This window comes from Salvelinus sp. IW2-2015, linkage group LG4q.1:29 (genome assembly GCF_002910315.2).
Source record: "Salvelinus sp. IW2-2015 linkage group LG4q.1:29, ASM291031v2, whole genome shotgun sequence".
NCBI classification, from domain to species: domain Eukaryota; kingdom Metazoa; phylum Chordata; class Actinopteri; order Salmoniformes; family Salmonidae; genus Salvelinus; species Salvelinus sp. IW2-2015.
In genome coordinates, this window is record NC_036842.1 from 59529897 (window position 1) to 59557524 (window position 27628).

A 27628-nucleotide genomic window follows, 5' to 3' on the forward strand; every position below is an offset into this window, starting at 1 on the left:
AAGATTGACCTCTAATAGAACATCTTTCTTTCTTTAGCCTCTCTTTCCCACATCTCATTAAGCCACATTTAAGAAGGCAGACAGACAGGCAGACAGACAGGCAGACAGACAGACAGGCAGACAGACAGGCAGCCAGGGCTCAGTTTGGGGCACCATGTTATGGCTGGCTGACACTTGTATCAGTTACTAGAAGCTTTTAAATTCTGATACCAATGTTTTATTTTTGACCTCAGACTGATGACAGTCAGTGTAGAGAGGTGGATGGGGATTGTCAATCCGGCCCCCTGCCTGCATGTCTGTGCTTCTCTGTCTGTCTGTGAATGAGCTGCAGCTCTCTGTCTTTCTGCCAGAGTGTTGCCTATGGAGCGGCCTAGCTGCCTGGGACTGACTGGGAGGAGTGTCATTGTGTTATCAGGCTGGGTTTGTTTACAGACAATACTGCACTAAGCCCTGTCTCTAAACCCTCACTACTCACACTCCGGGTCGGCCCGCTGTGCACATTGATTTGGTTCCCTAATATCTGGTTGTTGTGCTGCAGTGTGATGGTGTTACTGTCATAGTTGTGGTGGATGGAGCTGAAGGACCCTTTCTCCTGCTAGAACCAGTGGTTATACACATCCTGGTGGGGAGCTGCCGTTCCTGGGAAATGATCTAGCAAAATGTCATTCCTGTGTAGAAAGTGATAATGAAGTTATGACGTTGTTTACCGCACTTTGACCGGACAGGTACTTTTTAACAAGGCATTTGAGATTTTACAACTAGGCTATATGCAAATGAAGAGCTTTGTTTTTCACAAACAACAGGCCATATTCTGATTTAGTTCACTACTTCTTTTCAATAGGCCAGTCTTCCTGCTTGGCTAAATGTATCGCTCTTGGGACAGGGTTTTCCTCTGTGTTTATCGGAGCAGAATGGTTGCTAAGAGCAAGGCTCAAGTTAAAGCCTGGAAGTTTAGTTTCAGGGAAAAATGTGTCTCTCCCTCGTGTCCTAAATTTTCTCATCCACAAATGTTTTGATTTCCTGCTGTGGAGGGAGTCTCCTGATGGGGGGGTTGTTTTGTGCAGACTGCAGAGAAAGGCTGTGTCAGCTTCACATAACTGCTCATTATAACAAGTTGTGTAAACCTGGACCCCCCCTCTGGGTCTGTGAGTTGTTCTGGCTCTGCTTGTCGGTCACAGCTGTATCTGTGGAGGCCAGGTAAAATGTTGTGGTATATATCCTGATATCTATTAAAGCAGGGCACAGGCAGGCTGATCCTCTCATCCAATAGCAAACCTCTATTGCTCCTCGGTCCTGCCGTGAGGAAAACCGCTGAGTGTTACAGCAGGAGAGCTATGTTTTGGATTGTTTAAACTGCAGTTTAAATCAGGGGCTGATTCTTGTCTTAGTTCCCCCACCTCCTCTAGCTTCCCCAGAGTCTCGCTTTCTTTAGTGCTCCTCACATGCATGAAAACCTCTCAACAGGCTCTTAGCAATCTCTGTATTTGGGCACCGCCATCTTCAGGGCCAAGCTGTTATCAGGCCCCTTAAATGCTCAGTCTGCTCTGAGTGTTCTCCATCCTTGGTATGCATTCCACCAGAACCTTTCACTGGTTCAGAGCAGCCACTCAAATGCCAAACCCTTTTAAGAAGGTTTACTTCAAAAGATGTCTCAGTTTATTTTTACAGCACGTTATAAACTAAAATTGTTTTTTAATTTTTTTACACTGAATGCCCGCCATATAAACATGAATCTTTAGAGATAAGGTGAGCCGTTGAGGGGAGCATTAACCGGGCCTCTGGTTAAACTTCCACTCGATCATACCACCCTCCTGACCTGAACACATGCCTGTACCCCACCCCCATCAGAACACACACAGTCACACACAGTCCCTCACCCCAAACTGAGAAGGCTTGTTTAGACAGATTTAGACAGATTTAAACGCAGCGAGCGTGGGGCTATTTCTGCTCGACTCTTATCTCCGTGGTAACTGGCTGTTTCGTGTTTTTATGGGGCTATTGATGTGAGGACTGATTAGACACTATTGTTTTACAAAACGCACTCACAGCGCAGCGAGATGAATTACCAGTTGTTGGGTAATTTTGAAGACATTTAATGTATCTGAAACCACTCTTGGCCTTTCTACATCATAATACCAACCCAGCTGTAGCCATAAGATATTCCCTTCTGATTTGCCAGCAGTTCAGTTCCCTAACCCTCGGAATGACTTGAGCTCCAATTAGAAATCCCGGGGATTGACTTGCAGCAGGGATCTCCAAACAGTCAGTTATAATGTCCGAGCTGTTTTTGTTTGTCTGTCGGCATGGAGACTTCAACAATGAGACAGCTGATTGGTTGAGCTCCATGATAAGTGAAGTGCAATGTTCCCTCTAAGCTGCGGACTGCCACACAGAAGAAATATCAACCCGTGCAGAGAAGCACGAGATTGAACTTCACTCAATTTTCTAGAGTTTTCCCCTTTAGTTAACACCATCAACGTTTCGCTCAACTGTGGGAATTGTGCTCGAATTAACGCAATATTAGCCACTTTCAATGAAACATTCCGAAACAAAATGAATTATTCAAGATTTAGTATGCAAAGCTAACTGTGCGTGAGATTTTCTTGTAGGCAAAGCGCATTGGAGTAGGATTCTTTTGCATTGACAGGCAGGACTCAGGCCCGTACTCTACACAGGCCGGTGTGCCATAACCAATTAGAGCTGCAGTAGGCCTTTATGCTAATAGCCGTTGCCATATATGGATCTATGCCATTCACTTTGAACTGGACTGTGTTTATAGCGGGAGTATGTGAGCAGAGTTGAGTGATCAGAAATCCCGCTCAAGCGGTGTTTGCGCAAATGCTCAGGCCAACTGCTCCACTAAAAACCACTCCACGCTCACAGGGGAAAAAACTGCCGCTCAAAATTGAGATTAAAAAGTATTTGAATAAACTTGAAAAGGTGAATGTAAGAAGCGCTCATCAATTCAAATAGGATACATGTTATATTAAACAGCATATTAACAATCTAAATAGACAGGGAGCCTAAGAAGGAACTACAATATTTTAGGCTATATTATTTCAATTATTTCAATGCTATAGCCTACAAAGAAATGCATTGTGAAATACATTGGCGAGTGCAACACACTAGGCTGGTAGGGAGTCAGGGACATTAAGCGCTCAGCATTTCAACAACATTTTGTTGTATTAAATCATTATAGTCTATAACTTGCGCACATAGGCTGTGACTTACTTAAGCAGTAAGGCACGAGGGGGCGTAGTATATGTCCAATATACCACGTCTAAGGGTTATTCTTATGCACGATGCGAAGCGGAGTGCCCAGCCCTTAGCTGTGGTATGTTGGCCATATACCACAAACCCCCAAGGTGCCTTATTGCTACTATAAACTGGTTACCAACGTAATTAGAGCAGTAAAAATAAATGTTTTGTCATACCTGTGGTATACGGTCTGATATACCATGGCTGTCAGCCAATCAGCATTCAGGGCTCGAACCACCCAGTTTATAATTACAATTAAATACAAATTAAACAAAAACATCCTTATTAGGTTCAGTATACAGTGCCTTTGAATACTTAAAAAAAAAAAAAGTGTTTTGCCAGAGTCTGTAGCTTCAGGCTCATGCGATGGTGCCTGGAGAGCAGGCCAGCAGCAGAGAATATCCTCTCCGCACCTGCAGAGCCACTGGGGATGCTAAACACCCTTTTGGTCACTCTTGCCAGGCTGGGCAGGGATGCAGAGTTGTTATTTCTTCTATACGTAGGCCTTAAGGTTTTTAGGCAAAATAACCCATTCAAAACAGAAAGCTCCTTGAAAGTTGGAAAATGCCAGGCCTATTGGGCCAAAATCAATTATGGCTTATTGTATAGATAATATAACAAACATGAAGGAAACTTTTAAGAGATCTAATTTTTTGTTTATAAAAACTTTGCAACAATGACACACTTAGTTATCTACCCACCTCGTTCCTTTCTTTTAGCATGTGCATGCAGTAAGTACACCATCATGCTTTGGGGATAGGTGTTTTTTCAGATTCCACAATGATTCTTTAGTTGTGGACTCTACATCACTGCACTCCCTCTCTTGCTCTTGGTCCTCCTCACCTTTGTAGGTCACCTTGATTTTGCACCTGTGTGTTCTATCAGTTTCTCTCTGAAAATATTTATATTGGAGTGGGCGAGAAGGCCGACGCATCAGCCTTCGGGAATCTCGCTCCAGCTCCGATCCTTGTCACATACTCTGATTTTTAAGCATTAGTGGTCGCAAATAGATGTGCATGTTTTGATATCAAAGCCAGAGCTGCATCTACCCACCTGTGCACATTTGTTCATATTCTTTGCTAGTTAGTGAGTTATTAGCCCAGTTATAGGTCGTTTCTAGTCAACAATTAGGGAGTGGTTGCTTCCTGCAAGAGCGCAAAATGTGTGTATTTCTAGTCATCTTTGAAAAGCGAGTCAGGTAAAGAGCTTTTTTTTAATGTCTTATGGAATGTAGGCCTACATTGAACAACACACATTTGCTGCCTCTAACAGAACAGCTATTTCCATGTTAAAATGTTATGGGATTAATTTATCTCCATAGTTTTTTATTTTAGTTCACTCTGGTAGTCCTACATGATGATCAAATAGTCACAGCAGCCTACTTGGCCACTGTTAACCTCTACAGGACCCCCCCCCCCCCCCCCCCCCCCCACCACTGCGCGGGATGGTTAAGCTAACGTAGGCTAATGTGATTAGCATGAGATTGTTAGTAACAAGAACATTTCCCAGAACATAGACAAATCTGATATGGGCAGAAAGTTTAAATTCTTGTTAATCTAACTGCACTGTCCAATTTTCAGTAGCTATTACAGTGAAAGAATACCATGCTATTGTTTGAGGAGAGCGCACAGTTATGAACTTGAAAATGTATTAATAAACCAATTAGGCACATTTGGGCAGTCTTGATACAACATTTTGACCAGAAATGCAATGGTTCATTGAATCAGTCTAAAACTTTGCACATACACTGCTGCCATCTAGTGGACAAAATCCAAATTGCGCCTAACCTGGAATATTACATTTTGGCCTTTCTCTTCTATTTCCAAGATGCTAAAAAAAAATTGAGATGTTTTTTTCTTTGTATTATCTTTTACCAGATCTAATGTGTTATATTCTCCTACATTAATTTCACATTTCCACAAACTTCAAAGTGTTTCCTTTCAAGTGGAATCAAGAATATGCATATTCTTGCTTCAGGTCCTGAGCTACATACAGCAGTTAGATTTGTCATTTTAGGTGAAAAAAAAAGAGAAAAAAAAGGGTTCGATCCTCAGGAGGTGTATAAAACTGTAACTTAAAATGGGTACAGCCACAATGTTCACAGTAAACACATTTTCACAATAATCAAGTTTGCGCTCGGCAAACCTGAAATTTGCTCAGTGCTCCAAAAGATTTGAGGAAACTTTGGTGACATGCAGTCTCTGTCCTGTCATAATTTAATCAAAATAGCTGTTATGAAAAGCCAAATTTCACAATGTTCACAGTAAACACATTTTCACAATAATCAAGTTTGCGCTCGGCAAACCTGAAATTTGCTCAGTGCTCCAAAAGATTTGAGGAAACTTTGGTGACATGCAGTCTCTGTCCTGTCATAATTTAATCAAAATAGCTGTTATGAAAAGCCAAATAAAAAAGAAAATGATATATAAATGTTAAATAGTTTTTTCCTCAATGATTCTGGTGGTCGGTATGCTCAAAATCCCCATATTTGCTAAAACTGCATCAAAACCTCAGGAGGGGCAACAGGCAACATTGCCGATTGCCGTATGCAGTGCCTACCTTCCCCTTCATTGAAATGCATAAAAATAGTTGGTGCACATGCACATTCCTGACTCCTACATTCATTTAATTGAGCGATTTCATATTTTGCGCATGCGTGTAGCCTTAAAAAGGTTGGTCGTCAGAGATACTCGGCTCTTCCTCTCAGTGGTCATGGGCGTCTCTACATAGTTTGACGCTGGCATCCCCTGAGTGTCAACTAACATTAACGAAGCTAGCTTCCCACTGGGCAAACACTGGTTGCACCAACGTTGTTTCCACGTAATTTCAACAACAACAAAAAAATAGATCAAATGACTTTGAATCAACGTGGAAAACGGATTGGATTTGCAAAAAGTCATCAACGTAAAGGAATTTGGTATTTTTTTTCACGCGACTTTGAACATAAATCCAATAACATGGTGAAATGTTTTGTTGATTTCACGTTGAATTCACGTTAGCTGAACCAAATGTAAATCAAAACTAGAGGTTGAAATGACGTCTGTGCCCAGTTGATATTTGTGCCCAAAAAATCTGTGCCCAAAATTGATATTTGCACCTCAAACAATTTCCCCTTCATCCAGAAAAGTAGACGAATGGATTTAATTTACATTTGCAATTAGCAGGTCACAGGTGAATGAACATGAGAATAACTGGTTTATTACAAATGTGTAAAACATATGTAACTTGCTCTGTCATTAACAGGACCACAAAATACACATTTAAGCTCTGTATACTGTAGAAAAGAGAAGATGTTAAGCTTCGTAACGATATCCAAACTCTCTGATCAGCTGCTAAGAGAGAATCACAGAAGTTTGCCGTCATTTTTCAGCCCGGCGCCGTTTGCATGCTGCTTGCAGCAACGCAAGTGCCACTGTAGAATACATTGTATGTCTGTCTGTTACTTGGTGCGTGTGCGTGTTAGAAAGATGACCTTGCTATTACCTGGGTCACAGTGGTGCCAGTGGTATCAGGTAAGGCTAGGGAGTCTACTTTCCGAACATGAAAGTTTACATGAACTGTTAGCTGCTTCAATATCTCTTTGAGTGACAGACAGACGCTAGTATAGCATTAAGGAGACTGTGAATCCCACAGTCTATGGTAAACAAGTGTAATAGATAAAAAAGTTATTGAATGCATGAAACATTATTTGCCAAAATTGGAAACTTGTCATAGTAGAGTAGATAAGCTGGAGAGCTATGAAGATGTTCAGTTCAGCTGGTATTTCCCTAGTGAATGGTTCCTTAATGTAACCATTACGTAACTTAATGGTGTGTTCCTACCGCATGACTGCTTGTTCATAGAGACACATCCAGGCTTTGATTAAGAAAAACACAAATAGCCCATATCCTTTGTCATGCCTGTTTTCCTTCATATTGGTATAAGCTACGTAACCAGTTGTGTAATGCTGCTATCTATCTGCCTTCAGGGGATGACCTTAGCTGCACATGACCCCTGACCTCTCAGAGGGCCTGACTGGCCAGTACAAAGGCTTTCTCATGTTCCAGGGGGAAGTCCCTTAGAGACTGTCCCACATGCTACATCCTGTTGGTGCCACAAGGGGTGTGTGTGTGTGTGTGTACGCGCACCAGCCCTCCATGTACTGTTATCCCTCTGAGTCAGCTCTGTAGCCACACACACACACACACACACACACACACACACACACACACACACACACACACACACACACACACACACAACACCACACACACACACACACACACACACACACACACACACAGAGTTCAAAACCACCAGGAAGGGGACATTGACATCCAAACTATTTCTGCAGGCCCTTGTGAATGAGCATCAGCCCCTGTAGCTCAGATTGTTCACGCATTCCTCCACCGTGACGGAGGCATGCACATATAACAGCATGAGAGTCTCCACCAGGGCTCCAGCCTTGCTCTGACACCAGGATACCTCATAGCTGCCATGCTTTTCATATAATTACTACGTGTGCAGATGACGGAGGGTTAAAGCTAATCAAATGCAATGTAATGAATGGGTTAGCATTAGCCAGCTAATCCGTAATCACCTTATCCTATTTCAGGCTTCATGTCATTCATGGTGCAGTCTTAGCATCATCCACATCCACACAATAATATCCTTCCCTGGTAATTGTGTGGTGCAACAGGGAATTGGCTTACCTAGGCTGGAACTACACTACATTAATGCTGTCTCTTCTCTCTAGACTTACTACTAGGGTCCTCCCTCGCCTTTGATTTGCGGTATGTTAGTTGTGAGCCAGAACTGTTGTGCTTGATGATTTTATTAAGAGGAGACAGTTTAAGTGCAGTTAATTCCCCCCTAACAGAGACCAGAGAGCCGAGGTAGAGCTGAAGAGTGTGTTTTGACGAATTTACTCAGACTAAGCAAATGGGTGTTTGGCTCTGGCCTTAGCTGCTGAACTCACAGTTCTCCACACGTTCTGCGATTGACCATAGTTCTCCATTTTTGTTTAGTGGAACACTCTACTTCTAGGTTTCTAACCTGACAGACTTTGCAACCTGCCCAAACAATCCGTGTTGCTGCTTTGTATTTCAGCAGATAGCTAAAGGAAGTTGAACTCACTGACCTAGTTCTTGTTGCGGACCAGCTATTCTTTCTACCACACTGAGGTATGTGTCCTCTGTTTACTGATTACCCATCCAGTTCACCACCACCACCACAGTCCATCAAACTAAAGTTCTTATGAGGCCATTGAGGCTGTGGTTGCAGAGCAAATCAACTCCACACACACGCCTCTCATCCACACAGACTGAGACAACAACCCGAGGATGTACACAAACACAGAGTTAATATGTTAGTTGTGTCGGGGTTTGTCAGACTGCCCGCTCCTTGTCGTCATTATCACCAATAAGCACTCTCTAGCCTTTTGCTAAAATGTTTTCGAACGCAGAACGAGTCACTGGTCCTTTTTTAATGCCGTCGCTAATTTTTGGGATGAGAGACTGCAAAACCAAAAGTACAAGCATAATTGTTGTGTTGACAAAAGCATTGCTTGCATAACTGTAGCAGCCATTTTGATTGAAAACAGTACTGGTTTGCTTGGGCTAAAGGCTTCTGTGTTCTGTGGTCTATTGCGCAAAAACTGCAGCCCGTTGCCCAGCCAGGCCCTCTCCCCTCTCTCCCTTTGAAGATCAGAGGATGTTGTTGCTTAATAATGGGTATTTTTCTAGATATGTAGAATAATCCCCAGGCAGTGCTCCGTCATGCACCATAGGTACCCTGGCCTGTTTTTAAGGATTAATCAGGGGACATACGACTAATGTGAAACATGTTACAGTGTTTCTTGATACAGTGGAAATCGTGCTGCTATTGTACGCTATCATCACACTCTTGTTCTAGCTATACTGTATGTGCTATTTTGACGTAGTTTTAACTTCAGGATTTTTTAACAAAAAGATTCTGCATGGTACACTCTTAGGAAAAAAAAGGTGCCATCTAGAACCTAAAATGGTTCTTCGGCTGTCCTCATAGGAGAACCATTTGAAGAACCTTTTTTGGTTACAGATAGAACTCTTTTGCATTCCATGAAGAACCCTTTTCTCAGAGGGTTCTTCATGGAACCCAACAGGGTTCTACCTGGAACCAAAAAGGGTTCTCCTATGGGGACAGCCAAAGAACACTTTTGGAATCCTTTTTTCTAAGCATGTAGAGTGTGAAATTCTGAAAGACACGCTTGGCTAGCATCTCCTTTCCTCACAGCTTTTTGACAGCCAGGGGATGTCCAGATGCTTTATAGGTCAGAGTTCAAGCTCTTTGTGGGAGTCAGTCAGTCGGTATATAGGGCTGTGTGTGTCCGTCCCTCTGTCTGGCTGTGAGGACTTAGAGCGTCAGGGTGAGATCAGTGTGTATAATTAGAGGCAGTTGATTATCCCTCTCCCGTCTGTATGTCTGACTCCAACAGTAGCCCATTTACTGAGGAAATAACTAGAAACTGATCCAGGAATAGAGAGCATGACCTGCCCCATGATGGATTCCCCCTTACTCCTCCTGATTTATTCATGATGCTGAGCTGACTCTGAGCTTCCTGTTGTCCATACCCCCTATTTGGACCCCCACTTCCTGTTCTGTCCTGTCCTCTCCCCAATTAGAATAGTGTTTTTTTGTGGGGGTTTTGGAGCCGACCAAATGTACAGGTCGAGTTTCAGCGGTACCAAAGAGCTAGCCAAGGCACACAAATCCCCCCCCCCTTTTTTGTGAATGCCTTAAGAAATTGATATGGTGTGGAAAACCTCAACCGTAATGCTGATTCTGCAGTTCGCTGCTACAGTCGCTCTCCTGGCCCATCCTAGAGGTTTTTTTTGTCCCTTTTTGCTTTTTCTTTTCCTTCGTCATTCTCAATCTCCCCTCTGTAGCCATGTTCAGCAGTACACTGTTCACCACTCTGCCTTCCTTCCACCCTCTGTCCCTGCCTGGTCCTGGCTGCTGGTAGAGATTGAGATGCTCCTCGCTAATGGTGATCACTTCACTGCTCAGTAGGTGGAGAAGATGATGATGTATTTGGACCAAGTTACATGTTAAACCAGCACCTGCTTAGTGTGAGGCCAGCAGCAGCAGGCCAGGCTGTCTGGTTTCTGTCTGGGGCTGATGGTTGGCCTGGCGCTGAGGCTGGGGATGAAGTTGGAGCCTAGAGCTGGGGATAGAGCTGGGGCTAGAGCTGGGGCTAGAGCTGGGGCTAGAGCTGGGGTTGAGGCTGGGGCTAGAGCTGGGCTTGAGGCTGGGGCTTGAGGCTGGGGCTAGAGCTGGGGCTAGAGCTGGGCTTGGGGCTGGAACTGGGGCTGAGGCAGAGCCTGGGACTCAGGGTGGTTGGGGTTAAGCTAGGACTGGGATGTGAGCTTTGACGAGAGCAGGGGTAGAGTGGGGCTGGGGCTTGAGCTGCAGAAGTGGCTTATAGAGTGGGGGTTGGGCAGAGTTATGGTCTGTGTAGTTGTGCTGGTGGTTGTTGAAGGGAATTATAGCTGGAACTTTGACTTCACAGTGCAGGATTAGCGAGCCCCTCTATGTGACTGACCGGCACCTGCAAGACTGCAATTCAGTTTAAAGTCTGTTTAAATCCGTTTTTCATTTTGTTGGTGGACATGGGTACACCGTGTGACTTGAGACTCAATAATCAGATTGCCTCTTTAAACTCCCCCCTGCAGAATGTGACTTGAAGCTGATTTCTAAACAATAGTGGGGGTGGATTATCATCTTAAGCAGACAGAAGGTGGACAAGATAACAATAAGTAGGATGGGTTTTCTATTTACTCAGCTCTAGGCTCCCATTGAGCGGTTGCTTCACAGATGAAATGGACGCTGTAATGGATTGACAAGGGCGGACATTTTCCCCAATGACACAATAAAGAGGTTAGTTGTGACTAGTTCATTGTTGTTGTTGGAGTCTGAGTAAGGCCTAGTGTGTGGTGCCGAGATGTTTTAATGCCCGGGTAGAGCTGGTTAGACCCCAACGCCCTGTTACAGGTGGGTATCACGCTCGGCAGCTCTCGGGAGATTCTCCAGCATGGCAAGGGCGAGCGTTGGGCCAGAGCGTTGGGCCAGAGCTTTGGGCCAGAGCGTTGGGCCAGAGCGTTGGGCCAGAGCGTTGGGCCAGAGTGTTGGGCCAGAGCGTTGGGCCAGAGCGTTGGGCCAGAGCGTTGGGCCAGAGCGTTGGGCCAGAGCGTTGGGCCAGTAAACGAAAGGTTGCTGGTTTGAATACCCGAGCCGATAAGGTTAAAAATTGGTCGAATGGCCATTGAGTAAGGCACGTAACCCTCATTTGCTCCATGGGCACCATACTACTGTGGCTTAGCCTGTAAAACACATTTCACTGCACCTACCTGGTGTATGTGACAATAAAACAAATAGGACACTGTCTCAGACCTGCTCTGTTCTCTCAAAACATAAACCTGTGGTGAGGCGTGTTTCTGCGTCACTCTGCACAAAAGCAGGCAGCCTCAAGCGTGTTTGTGTGGTTTTATGCATTGATCAAAGATAAAATAATAACAAGTTCAAAGTGAGTTCACAGTACATGATGAAATAAAGTTAAAGAGGAAGTAAGTATTGCAGTTGGAAAAGTAATGTGACTGTCTCCTTAGAAGATATTCATTGCTCACTGTAGCAACATTGTCTGTTGTGCTCAGTGTCCCTGCACAGTTGCTCTGCCTGTCTTCCTGTTCATATCTATGGGACTCTACTTGTAATGCAAAGTGACGTGTTTGGGATGAATGGCAGGGCTCATGCCAGCCAGGACTGTTAGGCCTTTCTGTTCACTTCTCAGTGGAGACACTTCCTGTTGCTGCTTTGAACAGAGCCACATCACACAGACCAGCTGACTTTGGATCAGGGTATTACATGATTAACGGTGATGATTTTGTTTTCATTTTACACTTCAGTCAGGCCCATAATTATTTGCACCAATGATAACGATGAGCAAAAAAGATTAAAATAAATAATACACATACTGAGCAATATTATATGATTGAAAAAAGTATATTTTATATTTTTGATCACATTTTTGTAGCATACAGTATAGATCAGTAGTTGTATTATTTATTTAATAGTCTTTTTTGGTCATCTTTATCAAGGGTGCCAATCATTTTGGATCTGAGATTTTACAAGAAACTTAGGCAAAGGAATCGGCTGCTCAAAGGAGTGAAGTTCCACCACATCTACACAGACATTTTTTAAACCTCCAGTCCATGAAAACAGTAGCCTGACGACTCACACTAAATTCTTCCGCTGCTCTGTCGTTCGCTACATTCACTACATGACCAAAAATATGTGGACACCTGCTTGTCAAACATCTGTCCAAAATCATGGGCATTAATATGGAGTTGGTCCCCCCTTCACTGCTATAACAGCCTCCATTCTTCTGGGAAGGCTTTCCACTAGATGTTGGAACGTTGCTGCGGCGACTTGCATCCATTCAGCCACAAGAGTATTAGTGAGGTCGGGCACTGCTGTTGGGCGAAAAATGCCTGGCTCCAGGCATTCATCCCAAAGGTGCTTGATGGGGTTGAGATCAGGGCTTTGAGCAGGCTAGTCAAGTTCTTCCACAACGATCTCGAGAAACCATTTCTGTATGGACCTCGCTTTGTGCACGGAGGTATTGTCTTGCTGTAACAGCAAAGGGCCTTCCCCAAACTCTTCTCACAGAGTTGGAAGCACAAAATTGTCTAGAATGTCATTGTATGCTGTAGCATTAAGATGTCCCTTCACTGGAACTAAGGGGCCTAGCCCAAACCATGAAAAACAGCCCCAGACCATTATTCCTCCTCCACCAAACTTTACAGTTGGCACTATGCAGTCAGGCAGGTAGTGTTCTCCTGGCATCTGCCAATCCCAGATTTGTACATCGGACTGCCAGATGGTGAAGCGTGATTCATCACTCCAGAGACCGCGTTTCCACTACTCCAGAGTCCAATGGTGGTGAGCTTAACACCACTCCAGCTGACACTTGGCATTGCACATGGTGATCTTAGGCTTGTGTGCGGCTGCTCGGCCATGGAAACCCATTTCATGAAGTTCCCGATGAACAGTTCTTGTGCTGACGTTGCTTCCAGAGGCAGTTTGGAACTCAGTGGTGAGTGTTGCTACAGAGGACAGACGATTTTTACGCGCTTCAGCACTCTGCAGTCCCGTTCTGTGAGCTTGTGTGGCCAACCAATTCCACTTCACAATAACAGCACTTACAGTTGACTGGGGCAGCTCTAGCAGGGCAGAAATGTGAACAAACTGACTTGTTGGAAAGTTGTTATCCTATGACGGTGCAACACTGAAAGTCACTCAGCTCTTCTGTAAGGCCAATCTACTGCCAATGTTTGTCTATGGAGATTGCATGGCGGTGTGCTCGATTTTATACACCTGTCAGCAATGGGTGTGGTCCACTCATTTGAAGGGGTGTCCACATACTTTTGTATATATAGTGTACTTTAGTCTGAGAGTGCCAGCCTTGAAGTTGTGTGTGCTGACGAGGGGCGTTGTAGAAAACAAAGTCATCATCGATTGGATCATCTCTAACCTATCAAAGCCATTGACACATTTTCAAACCACTGCTTTACCCTTGTGTGTTTTGCTCTGGCCCAACCCATCGTTTTCTGGACCAATCAGATGGCCCAGAAAGTGTTCACATTCGGTGAAGGGTCGGGAGGTACTCAGATCCAGACTTATTGCCGGAGAAGAAACTAACGTCCGTGGGCGCAGTGTAGTGTTTGGCCGGAGCAAGGAGTCTGGATAGCCAGGCAATAAAAACAGCACAGAAATCAACAACAAAAGCCCATACCTCAGGAGTTGTCTCTCTCTCATTCTGCAGCGTTCTACACAGAGAAAGAAAGCAGGGTCGTTCCATATGATTTCATTTACTTTCTGACTGCACCCCTTTTGATTTGAATTAAACCTTTCATACGTTTGCTCAGTGGTAGAAGTGGTCAGGAATGGACTTTTTGGACCTGAATGCCAAAACATTCAGGAGATGGAGAGCCTCAATGGACCCATTTTGCATAAAACCCACCCCACATATGACGTCCATGTTACGTCGTCTGAGGTGTTTGTGTTGTGACCGTCAGCGGTTGAGACGCAGCATACTCTTGAATTCAAGGTGTCATTTCAGTCTTAGAAATGTAAATCTTAGAATGGCCCTATCCCTTCAGACCACTGCAATTTTGCTGGTACACCATTGAAATATAAATTGAATTTTACATTTACATTTAAGTCATTTAGCAGACGCTCTTATCCAGAGCGACTTACAAATTGGAATTGAAACTTTTACTTCCAATTACTACCGGAAAGATGGCCGCTGGTCCATCCACCATCAAATGCCAAATTGAATGGAAATGTCTATTCTATTATCTATATTTCTGTGATTTCAATACGGTTCCTGTGGAGGAGGGACGGTTTGATTTAGAAACAATGGATATTCCCACTTGAGTCAACATTCTCTGATGTGTGGACCTCCAACCATCTTTGTGGTACCATTTGAAAGTTGAAACGTTTATTCACATGTTAGTACATTTATCAGCCAATACATGACACCCACCTTGTATTCAAGAGTATGCTGTGTCTCAACCGATGGAAGGCACAACACAAACACCTCAGATTATGTAAAATAGGGTCTTAGCCACAACATGCTAATTATGAATCATTTTATTTATTTTTAGATAATTTACGTTAAAGCTTTAAAAAATTACACAATATTCATTAAAACAATTTATTTTTCAATAAATCATCAAATAGTTTGACAACCCTGTTTGTAAGCTTTCAAATTGATATCAGACTCAACCGTTTATCTTTTTCTGTGGTGAAGACATGGATGTCTAATGGTGGGGTGGGTTTTATGCAACATGGCCTAACTTTGAGCACCTCAATCTCCTGAATGTTTTAGCAGTTAGGTTCAAAAAGTAACTTTCTGACCACTTCTACCATGGTCAAACATGTATGGATGGTTTTGTTTCGAATCAAAAGGGGTGCAGTCAGAAAGTGATTGAAATCATATGAAACGACCCACCAGCTAGATGCCTTAGTTTAGAGAAAAGGGAAAAAGGAGAAACAGGGTGGCCATTAAAGGCCCAGGCAACTAAGTTACTGTAATGTGCTCTTAATTATGGTTATTAGGCCTGATTTTTGTCTGTTAAATGCCTCGTCTGATCCCAAGCCTGGTGTTGCTGCAGGCCAAACCGCTATCCGTGGTCTGACTCAGCCTGTTGTGTGGACTGATACAGAGAAGTGGTAGTGTGAGGCTGTATAATGGCTGCTTACCTCACGCTGCCCTCTGCTTCTGGGTTTACTACTGCATTTATTAACGCTGATGCTCTCTCTCCTCTCTCCACAGTGTCCAGTGTCATGAAACTAAATCCACAGCAAGCTCCGCTATATGTAAGTACTCCACTTTAATCCCAAATCTGTCTGGTGCATCTGAGGAAATGGATTCAAAGCATCAAAACATATTATGGCTATTTTCCATTGCTAATTAAAAGTTTTATTTTGGTGACATGTAAATTATATAGTGTTGTTGAAATATTTGGATGAAAGGAACCTAAGAATAAAAGAGAGAATTGCATTCATTATATAGATAGATAGTACATCGGATGTATGTGTACATAACATTGGGTTGAGTGAGTGATAGATAGAGGCCTGTCTGTTCTCTGTGACGGTGAGGGTGGGTTGTAGGGCTGTGCTGGATAATTGCATGTTGGTGCTTTGTTTGGGTTCGAGCATGTTTCATTCGATTTACACAGGGTATGAGGCGCCCACGTGTCACAAGGGTGGCTGGGCTGGAGACATAACACTGTTACTAGATTATGTGGCAAACCTGTTAGACACTGTTTAAACATGCAGGCGGTACCTCCCGGTAAAGCTGGTTGTCCATGTTCACCCTGTGTGTTAAACTAGACCATCTGGTTTATCTGAACATGGATATATAACGGCCATGTGTGCCTGTGCTGGTGGCGAGGTCCTCGCCCTATCGTCTTAGTGATACCAAGTCTGCTTTGTAAACATAGTTTAGTATTGCTGCTCATATCCTAGAACCGAATGTGTGGGTTAAATAAGTTAAAGATTTGCTTTGACTTTGTTAAGTTGCTCTTTTTATTTTTTTTAAATGACAAAACATGTTGATGCATCCAGGCAGGGAGTGAAATGTGACATGTGAACCATCTCTGTAAAGTAACCAGTGCTTGACTTGGACTGAAATAGGTGCCGGTACTCATTTTGGGTGCTGTTTATATTTAGGTGCAGGAACCCCACAATACGTTTGAGCTATTATTCTATAAGAGGTGCAGGAACTCAAGAAGTAGAACATTTGAGGTGCCAGTACTCAGTTCCCGGTAAGCTCCTGCCCAAGTCAGGCACTGAAAGTAATTCCTAAGTGGGCCTTAAAACTGTAAACAAAACACTTTGTGACCCTTTGACTTGGCAGTGCGACACCATTTTTAGGGTGCCAGTGAATGTTTTTAGCTGGTCATGTTCGTTTTTGCTTCACAATTAGCTTTTTGAAAGTGTATTATTATCGAGGTTTATTCAAAAAACAATGGGTATGCAACAATGGGTGTGGTGTGCAAACCAGGTATTCAGAAAGTTGGTTGAATATTTGCGATGCGCAATTTAGTCATCATACTCTGTTTGAAAGAACGTTTCTGAAGGCTTTCCCAGAAAACCTTCCCAATGAAATGTTGACCAAAAAGTAGGACTACCCAACACAATGATATCATGATGATTTGAACCAATCGCGGGAGGCATTTGTTTCGCAAACTCTGCCATCATATGTAACCTACGCTGTACATTGTACAGTACAGCTAGCCAAACACAACAGTCTCTTACTAGGTGAGCAATTGAGTGTAAAGGGCAACTACACCCTCCAATTTCTTATGATGATTGTTCCCAGACCTCAAAAGTGGTCTTCTGATGTGGGCGTTGTGGATTTAGAATGTCCCATTTTTTGACATTGCGCAAATGTTACATTTTTTTTCTCCCTCCAAACAATCAAGGTAAATATGATATTGTTAAGTTAATTCAAATGTAATTATTTGTATATGGAGGGTAGGCTATTATAGGCTGTAGGCTACTTGCTCATTCCGCAAATGAAAGATAACGTTTAAATGTTGCGGACATCATCCATTTCCCGGGCATGCTAATTTAAAAGACGGCTAGTCATAAATTAGCCTGGTTCTGTATGGAATGCGGGTACGTTATGGGACACAGGTCAGGTCATTATTGCTGCGCAGCGCCGGGAAAAATTGGTGCCACCAAATCCTGCTGGTGCCATCAACTGAAAAAGTTGGTCTAGAACCCTGCTCATAAGTGGAGTCAATGGACAATGTTATCTGTGTGACAATCTGGGTGATGAGAATGGGAGGCCTGCGTGAGTTATATATCTCAACCATCTCCGTGGCCTATTGTTAGTGTGTAGCATGAGTTAGCTCTAGAGGCCTGTAACTGGGGGAGTGGGAGTGGCTTTGGATGGGGCCTGGCTTCAAGTTGCCATTGGATCCCTGAGCTGAGCTTTCAGCTCGGCCTGTGGAGCGGAAGCGGGTAGACTAAAGAGACGGGGAAGGAGGGGGTTGTTGCTGTGTGATGTGTGGCCCGGCAGCGTCTGATTTCAGTGAGCAGCCGCATGAAGAAGGGGATCAGCTGGGCTCAGTGCACACAGCTAGGTCTGGGCTCTCCTCTCCTCCCGGCAGAGCCTTCTGAGCATGCTCAGTACACAAACAGGAAACCCAGGGCCATCAGACATATAGTAGGAGCAGGCTCCAGTCTTCCTCTGACAGCCAGGGGTTTTAATTGGGCAGAGGCAGGAGACGTCTGTGTCAAATCAGCACTCTAGATGAGGTTTAGGAAGGAGACGCCGTTTATACAATATGTGCTGATTCATCCTCATTAACAGGGAGGAAGGCAGAACCTGATCACTCTGAGGATCCGATCCCAGCCCTCCTCTCCACCACAGATATTCTGCTCTCAGACACAAGATCAGCTATTACGACTCTGATCTAATACATTCATACAGTCCTTAGCTAGCCTCAGATCTATGGCCTGCTGTATTACCAGGGCTGGAAAGAGTACTGAAGTATTGTTACTTTAATTACATTTTATTCAAGTAGAAGTAAAATTACTGGAGTAAAAAAATTACTAAAGTAAAAGTAAAAAGTAGCATTTAAAAAGTACTCAGGGTAAAAGTAATTGAGTTACTTTTAAAATAAAAACATTGACCTTGATAATTAGCTAATTTCGCTAAGGTTACCTGAATGTTGTTACACGTGATCTTTTCCATACATTCAACTGAAAAGGAAGAGAGGAAATTAATGTGCAGTACTAATTTCACAAACTCCCTCTTTCACTCACTCACCAGGAGTGGAAAGCCTACTGAAATATCCTCATCAAGTAGAGGTACTGTTACTTCAATTACATTTGACTCAAGTAGAGGTACTGTTAATTCAATTACATTTGACTCAAGTAGAGGTACTGTTAATTCAATGACATTTTACTCAAGTGAAGTAAAATTACTAATTTGGAAAAATACTCAAAAAGGTACTCGGAAAAGCTACTCAGTTACAGTTACAGTAGTTACAGTAGTTGTAATTAGTACTTTACACCTCTGCGTATTTCCTCGTTTTGCAGCTCAGCACTTGCTTTAAAACTCTACTTGGCTGATTTACTGACGTCAATCAAGACTGACGTGTATCTCGTGACTAAAACAGTGTTCTCTGGAAGCATGCGACCTATCCCTTTTTGTGCCTGTTGTGGTGGGCCATGCTAACTAGAGGATTCTGTCAGGAGAGGGGAACTCTTAACATATTGTCTAGGAGTACCTCTCCTACACTCAGCCAGGTGTTGTCTTACCTTCCTCAGAACTAGAAAGCTGCAGATCAACGTGACTGAGATGTGCTGCGGTCTGTGATTACGTTTTTTGCTACCTTCCTGCCTGTGTGTCTGCTGTTTCCTGTGCATTACGTGACGCCTGCCACCTTTCTGTTCTAAATATTGAACAGGGAACATTAAAAAAACAAGTAGCAACTGAACTCAAGTAACCTCTTGTTCTAAAAGAACACATTATACGTTAAGTGGTTTGAGAGCAGTTGATACGCTTTGAAACACATGGCTGGTTAGGCCCTGGGGGTTGCAGAACGAGAGAGGGAGTGACTAACTACACACATGGAGAAGTTCATTCCTTTTCCTCTGTTGGTCTCACTCTCTCTTTCTCCATCTGTTCCTGTCTCCTCACCTTAGACAATGAGACGGTGAGCTCAGAGTTTGCCCCCTGGCCCTATGGTCCCCTCGCGCTGGGTGTGGTGTGAGTAGAGAGTCAGGAATGTAACAGGGCTGGGGCAAACCTCAGCATGTCGGCCACTCGTGACAGTGACTCATTCACATGTGCGAGGTGCGCTAGTGTGGCTGGGTTGTGTCTGTACAGGGACCCATTTCAGCAAGGGATCCTGCACATACAAGCTCAAGAAAAAGCTGTTTTGTTCACCTGATAAGTGTGTTGTAACTTGTTTCATTTGAAGGCTCTGATTTTCAGCCGTCAGGGACAACTCTGGTCATGGCCTTGGTTAAGTACTAAATAAGTTAAGTGCTAAATAAGCAGGGGAACAGTGTGGCTAATTCAATCAGATGCCCTGCCCTCCGTGGATTTGATGTAATTGTTCCAGCCAAGAGAACAAATGTTGGAATACAGAGTCTGTGTCCTGCCCTTCTAGAAAGCCTGGGTGTGTGCTGTCGGGATACTTTATGCCCTTGGAGTAATACAGCTGTCTCTGAAGAGGAGGAAACACACACGCACGCACGCACGCACGCACGCACGCACGCACGCACGCACGCACGCACGCACGCACGGTGCACGCACGCGCACGCGACACACGCACATCACACACACGACACACACACACACACCACACACACAACAACACACACACCACACACACACACACACACACACACACACACACACACACACACACACACACACACACACACACACACACACACACAGAGAGAGAGAGGGTGGCTACACTGGGTCCGAGAGCCACCCAGTTTGTTTTGGTGCGAGTGGTGTCAAGGTCAGTCTGTCATTAGAGTACCTCAGTAGCAGCCAGGCAGGATGAGCTCCTCCTTGGACTGTCTCTCTCTGGGGTTATTTCCAGTCAGGAGCTCCTCCCTGGACTGTCTCTCTCTGGGGTTATTTCCAGTCAGGAGCTCCTCCCTGGACTGTCTCTCTCTGGGGTTATTTCCAGTCAGGAGCTCCTCCTTGGACTGTCTCTCTGGGGTTATTTCCAGTCAGCATTTAGAACTACCTCTGATGTAGATCTCTGGAACAGCATCACAAACAACCCAAGAATGCCTAAGAACATTTTAGACTAGAGGCAAACCACTCCAGACCCAAGAGCAGTGGAACCGTTGCAATCTTAATGGAATGGTTGGAACATTTGTTCTGTGAACTTATCTTTCAAACTTCTGGTATGCATGTAGTTTACATAATTTGGAACTCATAATCACGTTTTCAAATACATCAAATGTATATAAAAAGGAGGAAGGGAAGCTCTGCTAAGGTACACAATAGTAGATTTTGGTAGACACAAGGTGCTCTTTGGTTAACAAAGTTTAAAAACACCTACGGGTTTCGCCTGCATGGAGTACGCCCTGACGAAGGCCATGCAACCGAAACGCGTCAGAGTTTTTAAACTTTGTTTCCATTCCATACAAATAAAGGCCTTTTAATGAAGAGTGCCTTGGTCCTCCTTTCTTTTTGATACATAAAAAGTATATTTCACAAACCCCTGCAGGGTGGTCTGTTGGCAAATGTTTTGGTTTAGTTCTCTTTTTGCTCTTGCTCGCTTTCTTTCGGCTTCAACACCTGTTGTCTATATTGGGCTTTTACAGTAGAAGTGGCCCAAGGCCCAGTTTACCATTAGTGTGCATGCTCTTGCTCCTGAACAGCACTGCATTTTACTCTCATGTTGTGATTCATTCTTTTTTCCAACTAGTCTTTTTGTTGTCTTCAGCCTTTTGTCATTGTTGAGAAGCACTTCATGGTTTCACTTTGTATTGCTTGGATTTGTTTTAGACTGTGACCTTTTGATTGCTTGAAATAAAATATTTGTCCTCAGAGGCTTTCCGATTGCCTTTATATTGCTGATGACAGTCCTAAATCCTTTTCCAAACAAGTCATACTGGCTGCTCAAATGATTTAATAGCTTTGTGTCACAGGATTTTGTCATTCGACCTCGGTCTAAAACCTGTCTAACTCCCTAGCCACTTTTACATAATGGAAAAACCTTTTGACTGTTCTAAATGAGAAAAATGAAAATGAAGTCTACTTCTTTCTCCCTCATCACGCCCAACTAGCATCTCCAAATAGAAGCCTCTGTTCAGAGTACAGGCTCCAGTAACCCAATCAGCAAGCCACATCTGCCACCCTAGGGCCATGTCAACACCACGGAGTAGGACACATTAAGGAGGTGTGTCCTCCACATCAATCAGAGCCGAGTCGAACACAAGACAGTAGCAGGGAGGGAGGGAGCTGCAGACAGACATGCTAGCTCCCCTCCTCTTTTTGTGTTGCCGTCGGCTACTCATGTAGAAAATGGCTGCTGCAGTTACAGTAGAAAGATACCATTACTAATCTCTTACTGTAAAACAAGGGTCTTTCTTTCAGATGATCTGCTCTACCACATAGACAAAAACAGACTTTTAAGATACATACATGAAGGTAAAGAGCTCCAGGCCAAATACGTTTTGCACCTACACTATATATTCAAAAGTATGTGGACACTCCTTCAAATTAGTGGATTCGGCTATTTCAGTAACACCCTTTGCTGACAGGTGTATAAAATCGAGCACACAGCCATGCAATCTCCATAGACAAACATTGGCAGTAGAATGGCCTCACTGAAAAGCTCAGTGACTTTCAACAGGGCACCATCATAGGATGCCATCTTTCCAACAAGTCTGTTCATAAAATGTCTGCCCTGCTAGAGCTGCCCCTGTCAACTGTAAGTGCTGTTATTGTGAAGTGGAATTGGTAGGCCACACAAGCTCACAGAACGGGACCGCCGTGCTAAAGCGTGTAGCGAGTAAAAAATTGTCTGTCCTTGGTTGCAACACACACTACCGAGTTCCAAACTGCCTCTGGAAGCAATTTCAGCACAAGAACTGTTAGTCGGGAGTTTCATGAAATAGGTTTCCATGGCCGAGTAGCCGCACACAAGCCTAAGATCACCACGCACAATGCCAAGCGTTGGCTGGAGTAGTGTAAAGCTCACTGCCATTGGACTCAGGAGCAGTGGAAACTTCTCTGGAGGGATGAATCACGCTGCACCATCTGGCAGTCCAACGGACGAATCTGGGTTTGGCGGATGCCAGGAGAACGCTACCTGCCCGAATGCATAGTGCTAACTGTAAAGTTTGGTGGCGGAGGAATAGTGGTCTGGGGCTTATTTTCATGGTTTGGGCCCCTTAGTTCCAGTGAAGGGAAATCTTCATGTTACAGCATACAATGACATTCTAGATTATTCTGTGCTTCCAACTTTGTGGCAACAGTTTGGGGAAGGCCCTTTCCTGTTTCAGCATGACAATGCCCCAGTGCTCAAAGCACGATCCATTCAGAAAGAGTTTGTCGAGATTGGTGTGGAAGAACTTGACTGGCCTGCTCAGAGACCTGACCTCAACCCCATCGAACACCTTTGGGATTAATTGAAACATTGACTGGGAGCCAGGCCTTATCGCCCAACATCAGTGCCGACCTCACTAATGCTCTTGTGGCTGAATGGAAGCAAGTCCCCGCAACAATGTTCCAACATCTAGTGGAAAGCCGTCCCAGAAAAGTGGAGGCTGTTATAGCAGCAAAGGGGGACCAACTCCATATTAATGCCCATGATTTTGGAATGAGATGTTCTACAAACAGGTGTCCACATACATTTGGTCGTGTGGTGTATAGAAGATGAACCATAGGATGGCTGGGGGGGTTTCTGTCCTCAGGCAGTTGGTTCTAAGCACAGCTGTATGTTAAACAGTGCTAGCATACACGGTGCAAGAGTTTTCCCGTTGATTCTAAGCATAGCTTTATGTTAAAGTAAGTGCTGCAGTGTTAGCCTATATGGTGAGAGAGCCTCCTCTAACCGCTTGGCATCAGCCACAGACAGACCAGCTGACTGGCATTCAGCACTGAAGGATGTGGATTTTACAGTCTGTCCAAAGTCAACAGTCGTGTCTACATACGCCCACTGTACGTCATTGAACACCCACTATACTAAGCTAGCTAGCTAGCCGCCCCAAAGGCTACAATTGGTAGCTCCGGACACGTTGCGTGTATTTGGGAATAGTTTTTTTGCGTGTGACTGAGTAAGCTATGCATTCTTCTTACCCATGACATCTATGTTTCCCACATGCATTTTCTATCTTCAGTGTTTATTTCTGTATGAAAAAATCCTGCCACTGAAGGAGAGAGAGGGGTTATTTGGACTAGTCAGTACCTTTCTGTCCCCCTATCTGTTATTCCTGCTGCATGTGATAAGGTGGATATGATGTGGACCTGTGAGGGAAACAACAGAGGGCAGGCAGACAGCTCCAGCAGTACAGTGCTTTGTACCGGTACACGGGTAACCTAGAATTAAGGAAACAGGAAACACAGTCGTCCTCCAATCTTACCTTCTTCCTCTCAGGCTGAGGGTCTTGCTATGTGCAGCTGGCTGTCACACTGGACCATGCGCTGGGTGAAGCAGAATGACAGGTAGTCATGTGTTTACACTGGGTCCCTCAATATAACAGACCTGTCAGAGAACTGCGAACAGCCTGGTTGTAACCCCAGGCTGGGGGCTCTATCAATTTGAAGAGTTCTTAGTATAAAGAGGTCTCTAAAATAATTATCATTCATTATAACACACACCGATGCAAGAAGACACACACACACACACACACACACACACACACACACACACACACACACACACACACACACACACACACTTGTGCAATACACTGTAATTAAATAAGGCGGGGTAATTATTGTTTTAGCAGGGTTTGTTTTTATGTATTCAGTAGAGTATTCCACCCTACATTATGGGTTGATAGTGCTATAATAAAACACAGCCTCTTCCTACCGTGATAGACAGGTGTTGATACCTGCCCGTGGGTCTTTTTGTTCTCCTATATTTCTGTGTTGGTTTCTCCTCTGGTTTAGAATAAGAATGGGGGCGAATCAATACAGTAGAGCAGTGTTTCCACTGGAAAATGTGTTAGCTGTGGGGGACAGTTAGGGGTTGCGGGGTCCTCCCCCCCCAAAACAAAATATGTATAAATACTGAAAAACTCAAATAAACCATCTAAAATATAATTTCCACCCCCAGAAATGAGCTCAATAACGTATCAGTAAAATTATTATAGTATACAGTCTGCAATTTAAGGTTGAGTGTTGCAGCTATCTAAAGAAACACAACAGAGACCTTTCTGAAATAATAAAGTTTATCTTGACAAAATTAACAGAGGAACATTTGACTGAACATGAATTAGAGCCCACTAATTCATGTTCATCACAAAAGGAGAGCGTTGGAAATGTCTTTTCAAGTTCTGACAAAAGCCTTTGTCAGAGCACTTTATTCTTCTGGGCTTTTGGAAAAAGATTTCCAACGCCCTCCTGTAATTGAGCTCCTTGATGGGGGGGGGGGGGTTGTTGATGGAGAGCCGGCTGGATGCTCTCCCTGCAGTCTGTTCCTCAAGTCTGTTTTGACCTGCAATAACAAAAATAAAAATAAGAGAAGGGAGAAGGACAAAGAGAATCGATCAACTTTCACATTTAAATGTTCTTACTCGTTTCATTGCAGAGAAGTCCCTCTCAAAATTAACAGAATACACTGATATAGTCAGGGGTAGACTGCTCCCACTCATCAAACTGCGAGGCCAGCTTTATCATTGCCGTCAGCTGGTCCAACCCCTAAAATACAGGTGTTTATCCTCTCACTAGAGAACGCAGCCTGAGGTCCCAACACACCCCCGAATCTCCAGGGGTTGAAACCTCCGGTCTAGGCTGTCTTGGAGCCCAACAAGATATGGATCCATGACCTAATTAGTTTATCCAACACACATGATGTAACATTGGTTTCATCACAGCATTTGAAAACACACCTCCTCTCTGAACCAAGCCCAGAACTGCTCCCTGGTCTTGATCGTCTCCACCTGGCCTCTCTCTCTCTCTCGCTCTCTCTCTCTCCTCCGCCTCCTTGATGTTGAATGCGCCCAGACCCATTGGGTCGAGGTCCTGGTGGAGTTAGCTCAGAAATAAACACATAATGCTGTAGACTAGTACAGACTAAATATGCACCATTGTTTTTTAGCCCTTAGCCCCTAGCTAGCTAACATTAGTCAAACAAACAAGCTAACGTACCTTTCTTGCAATTTCTCACGCAGGAGCACTCTGAGGTGATTCAAGTGAATTGTGTTTCGCGCCGCAGAGCGTCTGTATAGAGCACTGGTCACAGGCGCGCTGTGTTTCTTGGGTTGCAGGCTGCCTGCAACAGCTCACAGAGCTAAATAACCTTCAGAACTGTGTTGAACCCAGAATGGATTATCTATTTACTAAGAAAAGAGAATGTGCTTTACAGAACTTTATTGAAACTATGTTTGGTAGAAATATATTATGTTTCTTTTGGTGTAGCAGGAATGACTCTGCCGTGGTGCAGCGCCACACTTAAATGAACGCAGAGGAAACACTGCAGTAGAGTATCGCAATATAATCTTTGCCGATTTTATATCGATACTGTGACTCCCAAGTATCGATATGTGAAATCCCAAAAATAAAAACCATACTTTGTTTTAGCTAGCGCTAGTCAGTTATAACTATAGGTTATCCTCCATCTTATTTTGAAATGTTTTAAAGAGTGTGCCAACATGTTTTGAGCACTTTTATCCCCAAAACTGATTTCCTCACGCTCTCGTCTTTCTGCCGCAGACATATACAGAGCAATATGTTTGGAACATCGAATCACAATCAAATCGCAGTACTGAATTGCAATACATATAGAATCGCAATACATATCGTATCAGCACCTATGTATCGTGATAATATCGTGTCATGAGGTCATGAGGGCTGGCATTTCCCAGCCCTAGTTTAGAGAGGTCATGTTCTTTGCCATTCTGCTGCGAGCTCTGACAATGTAAAAGTTCAACCTATGTCAATCAAACTATGTGGCTCAAATGTATAGTATAACTGTATTTCCATTTGTCTGTCTTTTTCCAGGGTGAGTGTCTTCTGACGGTGCAGCTTGGTGATGAAGATAATTTGGAGGATGAGGAGGATGTAGAGTTCTACCTGCTGTTTGCTGGCACCAACCAGAGGCACCTGACCAGCACCTTGAGGATCAGCCATGTCACCCTGCAGGCCGTGTGCCCAGGTAAGTCCCACAATGCACCACAGGGCGTAAAGGTCCCAAACATTCCATTGAACTGGCCAATGGAAAGTACAGTAGTACTGCCACACTGCAGGCCGTCTGTCTTCACAATACTTAGAGTCGTATTCTATCCGTTGCCACACTGTACACCACACATGGCTACTCAAGCTCACGCAATCCCACACACCCGCAGCCCAATGACTTACCATACCACCAGGAGTCCTGGGAATATGACTGGCATTTCTCAAAGTGTTCCAGATTGAAACTAGACTAATAATTCACTCTGAGACAGTCAAACACACACTGCACTTATGGTTAGAGACCTCTAATTGCTGTTGATGTTCGGAGACATTCCATCTTAATGTAACGGATGTCGGAAGTGGAGGAAAAGCTGACAAGGCTTTAGAGAAGTAAACACAGATATATTCAGCTCCTGAAAGCCTTGCCCCGAGCGTGCGTGCATATTGACCCTAGGTACCTGTATAAGGACATGTATTTCCACTCCTTTCCCTTAGTATTAAACAGAATGGAATAACTCAATCCTAATCTCTAAAATCCCTTTTCCCAAAGTAGTAAACACACCTTAGCCTAATAAATACCTCCACAAGCCTTGCTATCATCAGTCAGCCTTACAGTGTGTGTCCGCGTGCCAATCCAGTAAGCCATTTTCCCCCAATGTCGGGATACCTTATCTAGCCTATCTACAGTACGGTTCATCCCTGCTGTCGCAGCGCTAAATTAGGTGGAACTGGATGTGCTGCAGACTGTTTTTAAAGTATTCCCTCTGTGTGGTTTAGTGGCTATGATGTCATCTACATAATATAAAATGACCTCACAGCGTAGCTACGGTACATTTCTTCGTTCCTGTGGAAATAGCCACAGCAACAGTAACCGTGTGGTTGACTTGTTGATATACACACAACTCCACGGCTCAGTGCGGTGCCAGACAATTAGGGAAGACACGGCGTGAAAGT

At 44.0% G+C, this 27628-nt stretch overlaps 1 protein-coding gene across 9 annotated transcripts in view; it reads left to right on the forward strand.

The window, feature by feature from the left end:
* akap13 (A-kinase anchoring protein 13) overlaps nucleotides 1–27628 on the forward strand; it is a 94015-nt gene that overhangs the window by 5003 nt on the left and 61384 nt on the right. For all 9 annotated transcript variants that reach the window (XM_023985212.3, XM_023985214.2, XM_023985215.3 and 6 more), the window contains exons 2-3: nucleotides 15614–15657; nucleotides 26504–26657. In XM_023985212.3, the coding sequence (XP_023840980.1) occupies nucleotides 15625–15657; nucleotides 26504–26657 (187 nt within the window). In that variant the 5' untranslated portion in view covers nucleotides 15614–15624. The remainder of the gene's footprint in view (nucleotides 1–15613; nucleotides 15658–26503; nucleotides 26658–27628) is intronic.